The sequence below is a fragment of the Pimephales promelas genome, chromosome 16 (genome assembly GCF_988280905.1).
Source record: "Pimephales promelas chromosome 16, fPimPro1.hap1.1, whole genome shotgun sequence".
Lineage (NCBI taxonomy): Eukaryota > Metazoa > Chordata > Actinopteri > Cypriniformes > Leuciscidae > Pimephales > Pimephales promelas.
The window spans coordinates 31,331,176-31,342,873 of record NC_142784.1 but is presented as its reverse complement, the minus strand read 5'-3'; the positions used below and the strand labels follow the sequence as shown (position 1 = coordinate 31,342,873).

At 34.9% G+C, this 11,698-nt stretch overlaps 1 protein-coding gene across 1 annotated transcript; it reads left to right on the top strand.

Moving 5' to 3' along the window:
* The first annotated feature begins 162 nt into the window (after window positions 1-162).
* Window positions 163-11,353, top strand: serpine2 (serpin peptidase inhibitor, clade E (nexin, plasminogen activator inhibitor type 1), member 2). The gene is made up of 9 exons (XM_089121531.1): window positions 163-302; window positions 1,827-2,090; window positions 4,315-4,542; window positions 5,251-5,448; window positions 6,921-7,119; window positions 8,505-8,602; window positions 10,597-10,683; window positions 10,761-10,844; window positions 10,932-11,353. Exons 2-9 carry the CDS (start codon window positions 1,841-1,843, stop codon window positions 10,967-10,969), a joined length of 1,182 nt encoding a protein of 393 aa, XP_088977657.1. The 5' UTR covers window positions 163-302; window positions 1,827-1,840; the 3' UTR covers window positions 10,970-11,353.
* Window positions 11,354-11,698: the final 345 nt, after the last annotated feature.

Genomic DNA, 11,698 nt, shown 5'->3' with positions numbered 1-11,698 from the left:
GGTTTTTTGTGTCTCTTCAAATTCTACAACAGCGACTGTTTGACTCATGAATATTAATTGGGTAACAGAACGTTCGACAGTCGTTGGTTGTGCGTGTTTACGTCAACCACACACGTCAGGGTTCCCTAATTAATATTCAGAATGTCGCAGTGTTCGTATGTATGAGAAGGCGGAGTTCGACGCTGAGGACCGAAAGAAATAAACGGAGGCGCTTTAGCGAGCGCGAGGAGAAACACACGGACGCTCGCGGAAGACACGCGCTCTTTACCCTTCGTATCTAACGAATAGACGTGCTTGTCCAGGTTAGTGAAGCATTTTTATATAAATATCGCATCTTCATACACAGTTTGTTTTACAGCCTACTTAAATCATGCATTAGTAGCCTAACAGCTGCTTTAATTCCTGGATGTTTGTTAGATGTTTTTTTTTTAATATAGGAAACTACAAACATACAGAGGCATGTTATTTGGAGTTGTTGACTTTGAGTTGCAGACCCCCGCCCCTATTTGTGCCCAGACTGGGTTTTAAAGCCTATAATTAAACACACTTGCTGAAGCGGCTATAAAAAGTGTCCTGCGGTCGTCGTAAAATAACGCTTTACTTGTGCAATATACAGAAACCACCGTTCAAGACTAATACCTGACATTAAATAGATATCAGACAGACCAGGGGCCGGTTGCATTTAAAACATCTAAGACTAGGCTTGCCAGTTTTCTTTAAGACTATCCATAACTTTCATTAGTAAGTTAAAATATATCAAATGTAAATTGGTATAGTTTAGTAACTGATTACCCCTAACTAACCCAACTGCTCATCCAATTTGGCCCCTGATCAGATCAGTTAAACTGTTACAAGACCAAATCAGAATGTGGACTAACATCAGGACAAAAGTACAGTTGCTTAGACTAGTCTTACAAGTTAGTCGTCTGATTTTGTCCTTTAAAACTGGTGATTGGTTGGTTTACAATCTAAAATGTAAGACAGTGACCTGTTGGTTAACTGTTAGTTGGTCAAACTAGACTCTGTTTATGTACAGCAACATTAGATGTGTTTTTGCCAGACTAAGATTAATATTAGATGAGATGAGATACTGTTTTAACTAAATAAGTTATTTATTGAAGATCTATGAAGGATTGTGTGTTTAAAATGTTTTTTAATCCACAGTAAAACAGTTATAACATTTAAAATGATTGATAGTTGTACCGTAGACTCATAGTTGTGAAATGCACTAATAAATTGTTTATCACAACAGTCTGTTGGCAAAATATGTCAGTAGAGTTATGATGTAACGATGTAATATGAAGTCAATTTCAAGCAGTCACGTTCACATACTCACACTCACACACTCACTCAAGCTTACTCTCTCTCTCACTCACACACACACACACACTATCCTTAATCAAATAAATTCCTGAGCCGCAGGCCTGTGTGACGGGAAATAGAATAGCTCAGGAGTGTGTGTGCAGCACAGATCCAAGAGACCGGAGGATTGTGGAAAATTGTCTTGCTCGGAGCCGTCCGTCCTTTATTCAAGAAACGCTTATGCAAAAAAAAAAAAAACAGGTCTGTGTCCCGGAAAATCGTTCTGCTCTGGAGATTACTGATTAGATCGAGTGAAATCAGAGATCTCAGACAGAAGCTGGTATTTGAGTTGTGGTTTGTGTTTGTTGTAGTCCATCCGTCCGTCCGTCAACAAAAGTAAATATGCCATTCAGTTCCATCTTTCAAGCACATCTTTTGTTTGTAATCCATTAACAACTAATTGCAAATAGAATAAAAATGTAGTTTTACTTTATCATCCCCCCGTCTCTCTCTCTCTCCTTCAGGTGTGTCCCTCACAATGTGTGTGTACCTGCACCTGTGCGTGCTGCTGGCGGTGTGTTCTCTGAGTGTGTCTGCGTCCCCGTCTTACGGAGAACGAGGCTCTGATCTGGGCCTGCAGCTGTTCCTGCGTGTGGTCCAGGACAAACCCCTGGAGAACGTGGTCATGTCCCCTCACGGCGTGGCCTCTGTCCTGGGCATGCTGCTCCCGGGGGCCCACGGGGACACTCGCCGACAGATAGTCACCGGCCTCAAATACAAGAGGACGGGTGTGTGTGTGTGTTTGCTCGGCTTTCATTTGCATTCCTTCAGCATTAAAGGGAAAGTTCAGTTTGAAATGAATTTTTGATATGTTTTAGCTTACCTCAAGGGCATCCAAGATGTAGGTGTCTTTGTTTCCGCAGTATTTTCAATTTTTATATTTTTAGGTCAAACCGTTCTTGTCTGTCAGTCATATAATGGAGGTCTATGGTCACCACCTCAAAGAGCATGCGCAGAGAAGTCCAAATTAAACATGATTTAATGACTTTTTAAATGTAAGTACACATTGATGGCCTAAGACATGAAACGAGCGGTTTGTGTGAGAAAACGAACAGTATTTATATCGTTTTTACCTTTTGTAAGCACAGCCACAAAGCGCCCACGCCCTCTAGATCACTTGGACGTGGCTGTGGTTACAAGAGGTAAAAATGATATAAATACAGTTCGTTTTCTCACACAAACCGCTCGTTTCGTGTCTTAGGCCATCAATGTATACTTACATTTAAATCATGTTTAATTTGGACTTCTCTGTGCATGCTCTTTGAGGTGGTGACCATAGACCTCCATTATATGACTGACAGACAACAACGGTTTGACCGAAAAATATCAAAATTGAAAATACTGTGGAAACATCTTGGATGCCCTTGGGGGAAGCTAAAACATACCAAAAATTCATTTCAAAGTGAACTATCCATTTAAGAAACTGCAATCAGGATTTACTAAAGCTGTTAGAAACGAGGGATAAAAATGCATATGGATTTGCAGGAGTTTCCCTGTCAAACACTACATTTATGGAAGGAGAGTATTTAAATGAATCATGCAACATGATTTGCTCTATTACTTACCGCCCTAAAAAAGCTCGTCTTAACTGCTTTTTTTACATCAACATAACATTGAATGTGTGCATTATAGAGCTGCACTATTAATAGTAATCATTCATTAGCAGTTTCCCTCTCAAACAACTACGTTTATGGGAGGAGAGTATTTAAATAAATCATGCAACAAGATTTATTAAGGTGTGCGCTTGTCAAATTACTGGTGTTTGCACCATTATTAACCGCTCTAAAAAAGAAAAAAGCTTGTCTAACCTGATTTTGCATCTGACACGAATTTGTGCAGTGTAGACCTGCATGATTTATCGTTAAAAGATAACGATCTAGATTTAAACACCCACACGATCTTATTCCTAAATTACAAGGATTTGTCTATTAAACCTTTAACAAAATCATACCGGAACATTTACATCTGCGTTCTTATCGGAGAGAGCGGTTATCATATGTTGATATGAAACGGCTTCACAAAGAGTCTTTTCAACCACACAGTATTATTATCTCTGTCTTACAATCATTCAGATTATAGAAGTACTGAGAGAAAAGTTTATAGTTTGTACATAAACATTGATGTCTACGGTAGCGATCGAACAGAGTAAATCAGCTTTTGAAAGTAACGTGACGCTTCAAATATATATCATTAAATATTATATCATTACATCGTTACACCAGTAGGTGGAGAAGAGTGACTGTATTCGTCATTGAATCATTCATTCAAGAGATTTGTTCAGAAACGCTGATTCAAGTCTTGAGTGAGTCATTGAATCATTCATTCAAGAGATTTGTTCAGAAACGCTGATTCAAGTCTTGAGTGAGTCATTGAATCATTCATTCAAGAGATTCGTTCAAAAACGCTGATTCAAGTTTTTATGAGTGAGTCATTGATTCATTCATTCAAGAGATTCATTCAAAAAGCTGATTCAAGTCTTTATGAGTGAGTCATTGAATCATTCATTCAAGAGATTCGTTCAAAAACGATGATTCAAGTTTTTATTCATTGAATCATTAATTTCAAACAAAATAAAAAAAATCATTCCAATTTATTAAATTTTTTTTAAACAGACTGAATTAATTAATATCATTAGAATTGTGATCTCTGTTTGTAACCAAAAATCATGATTTTTGTGCTGCATTGTCATTAGATCGCCCGCACCAGTTTCCACTCCCATATGCGCTTCATTAGATTGTGGCTTCATGCTAATTTGAACAGTTTAGTAGTTCTGGCTCTTAGTGTGTAATTCAGTGCCACAGATGCCCTTTTGGAGGCCTCAAAAAAAGTAGCAGGTGGAGTATCATAAATGTTCAATTGATTTTTGCCTTTTCAAAATGGGTGATTGAAAAAAGCCATTTCAACCCTGTAATTGAAATATAAATTCATTTCGTGTGTTTGTTTTGCTCTTAGGTCCATATAAGATGTTGCGGAAGTTGCATAAGGCCCTAACGACCAAATCCAACGCTGATATTGTGACAATCGCCAACGCGCTGTTCCCCAATGAGGGCTTCAGCATGAAAGAAGACTTCCTGACAGCCAACAGGGAGAACTTCCTGTGCCACAGTCAAACCATTAAGTACAGCGACCCAGAGAAGGCTGCAGAAACCATTAATGAATGGGTGAAGAACAGCACTAAAGGTACACCTCACGTTGACCTCTGACCCCTGGATCTGACACCCTGACCTCTATCCTGGATTACTGAAAAAGGATTTTTCAATGCAACTTCTCTCGAAATGTGATATTTATCCCTAAATAAGGTCTAAGCCCTAAGATTAGAGCTTTTATTGTTCAATGTTAATATATATATATATATACATAAAATATTATAAATAATGTATTAAATATATATATAATATTTTTTAATACATGTATATATTCATTAATAGGCTAAAAAATGAGTTCCCATTCATTTTTTCCATTTGATTCCAATACCCAAACTTTATTTATTTATTAATTATTTTTTATATTTTATTATTAACCTTAAGAATAACTCGTATAACAAAAATGACAAGGAAAATATTAGCTGAATTATTGAAAATTAATTGTTTATCAAAAACTGAAAACCAAATTTTTTTCAAATAAAAAACTCTTTGTTTATTTATATCAATCACACAAATCATTGTTTTAAACAAAATTGTTTTTGCAAAAATTTCAATTTTTAGACAAAATGAACATAAAATAGAAAACAGTTGATATAATATTTAGTTAGTTAGACCTCCTGATGTTGTCCGTTTTCAACCATTTGTTGAAAAATAACTTTCCATGCCATATTTAGTACTTTATTTGTGTGCCCAATTAATTTGTAATATTCTGATATACTATAACATGCCCTTTTTTTTTCGTCAGGTCATATTCCCAATCTTGTCCAGGCGGATATGTTCGATCCGGTTCTGACTCGTTTGGTGGCTGTCAACTCCATTTTCTTCAAAGGCTTGTGGAAGTCCCGTTTCCAAGCCCAGAACACCAAACCCAGAAGCTTTACTGCAGGAGACGGAAAGTCATACAAAGTGCCCATGATGTCCCAGCTCTCCGTCTTCAGCTTCGGTGAGATGCTGGGATTTTCTCACAGGTTGCATCAGCTATTAAACACACACACACACACACACACAGAAGTGAAATATTTTCCTGCCACATGATTCAATCCTTTGTCTGGCTACTTGTCGAACTCTTTTCCAGAGACGGCGATGCAATAAAAACGTGGCTCCTTTTTAAATATCTGGGAACACTGGAGTATAACCCAGGAGATGGGAATAAAATGGTGCAAAATGTGAATTAATTGAGTTTTAATGTAAAAGCCAAGACTGTCTGGCCATCAGCAGAAGGATTTAATCCATGAAAACACCTATAAACTTTTTACTAGCTTTGATATTAGCCCTTCACAAGCAGAATTAAGTGTTTTATAGACTGCACTTATAAAGTTCACCGAGGTGACTGTGATCTGATCCATACACCCATGTGTCAGATTTTGTTTTTTTATATACCGAAATTTTGGTTCATAAGACTAATATTTTAAAGAGGCCATATTATACAAGTCCTGGCTTTGTTTATGGGCTTTACAAGAACAGGTTTTCATGCTTGAATGTTAATAAAACACACATTATTTTCCCCATATTCTCCATTGTTGCATATGGAAGCTTGTTTTTCCGCCACCGAATAAAAAAGGTAATTGCGACTTTTTATCTCAGAACTCTGACTTTTTTTCTCTTATTGTGTGATGAGTTTACAAATATAAAGATATAATGGATATAAAGTTAGAATTGTGTGATATAAAGTTGCAATGGCGATTTTCTCACAATATAATTATTCTATTTTCTGCGTATTTCACATCCGTACCAAGTATTTTGATGGTGTTTTGACAATTCAGAGCCGCCGAATGACGAATACGAAAAAGATTGGATTTAGTGTGCAAGGGCTTTTACACACAATTGTGACTTTTTATATCTCGCAATTCTGAGAAATAAAGTCCGAATTGTGAGCTGTTAAACTCACAATTGCGAGTCTTATCTCTTTTTTTATCTTTTAAAATGTTTTATTCTGTGTTGGAAACAAGCTTTCATTGTTGCAGCTCCTCTCTTCCCAGTCTGTCAGTAACGCTCTGTATCTGTGAAGCCCCTCCTTCTGAAAAGCACACTGTGCTCTGATTGGTCGGCTGGTTCAGTGTGTTGTGTTTGGGAAATGTCCCGCCCCATAACCACCAGTTTCAACACACTACTAACTAACTCAACAGGCTCCGCCCCTTTATCATCCATGTTAATTATTTAAATGAGGAATATTGTGACATGTTCGTTCCCGGAAGAAACTCAAGACTAGAATGGAGGCGTTTCAGGGAGTTCAGAAACACTGACACTGATCTAGAGAATAACTCTTTGTGGAGATTTTTCATGCTCAGGCAACAACATCACACACTAAAGAAAGATGAACATGAAAAAAAGCATATTAGGTCCTCTTTAATAGTTGAGAAACCGAGTGTGCAGCTTAAAGCCTGACCCGTTTCTTTGTTCTTGTTTTCTCGGCAGGTCAAGCCAGCACTCCAGAAGGTTTGAAGTACACAGTGATCGAGCTGCCGTATCATGGTAATAGCATGAGCATGTTCATTGCGTTGCCGTCAGAAGAGGCCACGCCCCTGTCGGCCATCTTACCTCACATCTCCACGGCGACTGTCCAGAGCTGGACCAAACAGCTGGCCCCGAGGAGGATGCGTTTCCTGATGCCGAAGTGAGACACCCGTCGTTACCCTAATCCTTTAAAGGGGTGGTATAATGCCCTTTACATGTCTAATGTCCCCAGAGTGTGTATGTGAGGTTTTAGCTCAAAATACCCCACAGATATTTTTATATAGCATGTTAAAGTTTGAGGGTGAGCAAACATTTTTTGTGTGTTTTTACAGTGTCATAATTTTGACTTTTTCTCATATTTTTACAGTGTCATAATTTTCAAATTTTATCTCATATTTTTGACAATATATATCATAATTTTGACTTTTTATCTCAGATTTTTACAGTATATGTCATCATTTTTACTTTTTATCTCAGATTTTTACAGTGTCATAATTTTTTACTTTTATCTCATTTTTGATAGTATATGTCATAATTTTGACTTTTTATCTCACATTTTTACAGTATGTCATCATTTTGACTTTTTATCTCATATTTTGACAGTATGTCATAATTTTGACTTTTTATCTCACGTTTTAACAGTATGTCATCATTTTGACTTTTTATCTCATATTTTTGACGGTATATGTCATCATTTTGACCTTTTATCTCACATTTTTACAGTATGTCATCATTTTGACTTTTTATCTCATATTTTTGACAGTATCATAATTTTAACTTTTTATCTCACATTTTTATACTATGTCATCATTTTGACTTTTTATCTCATATTTTTGACAGTATCATAATTTTGACTTTTTATCTCACATTTTTACACTATGTCATCATTTTGACTTTTTATCTCATATTTTTACACTGTCATCATTTTGACCTTTTATCTCACATTTTTACAGTATGTCATCATTTTGACTTTTTATCTCATATTTTTGACAGTATATGTCATCATTTTGACTTTTTATCTCACATTTTTACACTGTCATCATTTTGACTTTTTATCTCATATTTTTGACAGTATATGTCATCATTTTGACTTTCTCATATTTTTGACAGTAAATGTCATAATTTTGACTTTCTCATATTTTTGACAGTAAATGTCATAATTTTGACTTTTTACCTCAGATTTTTATAGCATGTCATAATTTTGACCTTTTATGGTATAATATTGACTTTTCTTATCATTTTGACTTTGTGAAAAATGACTTTTGTATCTTATTTTGTACTTTTTATGTCATTGTAACTTTTGGCTTTTTATCTCATGATTTAGTTTATTTATTTAGTAGTTTATTTCAATTACAGAAACTGATTAGTACAATTTTTAGTTTTAGTTAACAAAATAAAAACTTAACATAATTTATTGTGGGTACATAACCCACAATACCAATACTAGTATGACCTGTAGTGAATCTGACAGTTTGTGAACTCATTATTTGCCAAGACAAGCACCACTAACAGCGTCTGTCTGTCTGTCTCCTCTTCTTCGAGCAGATTCACAGCCGAGGAAGAGCTGGATTTGGAGGCTCCTCTTACAGCGATGGGAATCAAAAACATCTTCAGTCAGAGCAAAGCTGATTTCAGACACCTGAGTGAGTGACAGCTGTCAGTTCATCAGTTCATCTTGTGTGCATATGTTTGTGCTTGAACTAATGATATCGTTGGTTGTTGACTGCGAACTTGAGCCGCATGAATCACGTCTCTCAGTGATGTGTGAAAATGAGTCACTATCCCAGCGCCAAACAGACCATCCTCCTCAAAGCCTTTGCTTTATTACCATCATTCATGCTTTGAAACCACACACTTTAACCTTAATTCCTGCCAGCAGTGAATTAAAGAAAAGCCAAAAGTCATAGTTCACCCAGAAAAGAAAAACACACGCACACACACGTTATATTTTCAATGGAACACAAAAGGAGATTTTTTTTTTTTCCTCGTACAAAAACATGTCTGTCTAAAATGACCATAAAAGCTATTTTTGGAGCTTAACAGGCACTGTGAAATATCATTGTATGGACAATAGAAAGTCATACAGCTTTGGGACCATAGATGAGTAAATGATGACCGAATGTTCTTCTGACAGCATTGTGAGCCCTTTCTGTTCTTAAACCTTGATTTTTGGTGTTTAGAAAAGCTGAAGTATTTTAACGAGGGCAGAAATTCAGTGTTATGGAAGATAATTTGTGCCACATAAGAAAACAAAAGTAATCCTTTGATAAATCTTAAACATAGTCATCAGAAATAGTTGAAAAGTATGAGATGAGAGTCATTCATATGACATAGTTAAACTTTTTAACTATCTCATGACTTAATATCTCATAGTTATGACTTTTTATGTCATAAAATTGACTTTTTGACCTAAATTTGATCTTTTATTCTCATAATTGTATTCCAGGGTATTTTCTTTTGATTTGTCAAATTCAACTTTTTTCTACATCATAGTTATAACTTAGTATATTATAGTCACTATTTACATCAGAAGTGTTGACTTTGTCATTATTGTGAATTTTAATGTTTAATTTTCCATAATTTTCATTTTTTTAGTTCATAATTATGACCTAGAGTCTCATAGTTATGACTTTTTATCTCATAATGTCAACTTTTGTCATAATTTTTGGCTTTTATTATCATAATTATCCCTTAGTATCTTTCAACTTTTTGTCATAATTATGACTTTTATATCATCATTTTGACTTATAGTAATATATCATAGTTACAACTTTTCCCCATAATTTTGACTTTTTGTCGTAATTATGGGCTTTTTATTATCATAATCATCACTTAGTATCTTATAATAACAACTTTTTGTCATAGTTATAGCTTTTGTCATAATTTTGGGCTTTTTGTAGCATCATAATTATCACATAGTATCTTATAATAACACATTTTTTGTCATAATTATGGGTTTTTGTCATAATTATGGCTTTTGTCATAATTTTGGGCTTTTTATTATCATAATTATCACATAGTGTCTTATAATAACAACTTTTTTTCATAATCTTGACTGTCAGAAAGTTTTGGCTTTTATTCTTATAATTACAGCTTTTGTGTCGTAATTTCTAAATTTTGTAATGACTTTTTACAACATAATTTTGACTTATTGTCATGGCTTTTATTCTCATAATTATCGCTTAGTGTCTTATATTTCTGTCATAATTTACATGTTATAATTATAATTTACCAAAGCATGATGTGTGTGTTGGAAATGGACTTTCATACAACGTTTAAAGTATCAAGCTGGAAAATCTCAGAAATGACCAAGAGAATCTGTGGGAAAATGAGAGGAACATATATGAATACACACTGAAGTACAGAGAAAAAGAGTATAAAAGAAGATGAATATGAAGTAGAAGTTCCCGTCTGAAGGTGTTATGTTGCCACAGTGTGGCCGTCTGATGAAATGACATGATGATGATGGTGGATGGATGGAGTCAGGATGCAGCAGTTCTGCTCTATAAGCTGAAAACAGATTATTTTGTATGATTACGAATACTACTAACTGATATAAATAACATGTATGAATGTTTATTGGTGTGCAGCATCAAAAGATTTGATGATTAAGTCTTTATATTTGTGAATGTAACAGGTTCGGAGTTTGTTTACGTGTCCAAAGCGCTTCAGAAAGCCAAGATAGAGGTCAATGAGGATGGAACCAAAGCCTCTGCTGCCACAAGTAAGTCACATCAATGCTTTTAAAGTCAATCACCCTTCACCAATGGTCATGATTGAACGTGTTCTCTCTCATCTCAGCTGCAATCTTGCACGCCCGATCTTCTCCTCCATGGATAGCTGTGGACAGACCATTCCTGTTTCTTATCAGACATAATTCTACAGGTACACACACACACTCATATCTGTTTTAATAGTTATGAATGTGTAATATTAAAATGACTGTGGAATCTGATCCTGTTCCCCTCTCAGGAACCATCCTGTTTGCTGGCCAGATCAACAAACCTTGAACCCGGAGATCATAGGGGTTTCTTCCTGTATGTCTCATCAGTGATGCACACACACACACAAACGCATGGTTTAACTTTTGTCCTGGACAGTGTGTTCGGTACCCAAGTGTCTTTTTACCCTAATTTTTACTTTGTCTTTGTATTGGATTTCTGTTTTCTTTATATTCTTGGGGAACATTTTATAAGATTTTATACATGGTTTTAAAATGTGTGTGTCTAATGCAAAAATTCTCACAAAATGTGTGCAACTTAAATGCTGAGATGACTTAAGTTTAACTGAGATCATTCATTTTTTGTTCTTAATCGTGTCAATGTATTTGCCATATTATTAATGCATTTTCCTTCTTCGAGTTATATTTTATTAAATAAGGTACTTAAACTGGTTCACTTTGTCTTTTCCTAATCTCAGACAACTTTTTACAACATTTGTACTTTATTTAATAAAGTACACTAAATACTTGTTTTGTCGCTTTTGTAGTTGTATTTATGTTTGATTTAACACTGATATACAATAGTTAGACAAGTTCACTATTAAACTATAGTCCATATCATGCATAATGGTAATTTAAAGTAAAATTGTTTATTAAAATAATAGTGCTACAATTTTTCAGAACAAATACAAAATTAGTTTTGTTGTTCTTGTATTATAATATATTAAATGTATACTTTGTTATATTTATACAAATGTTAGCCTATATATATTCATAATTACATATAACTATCTAAAAA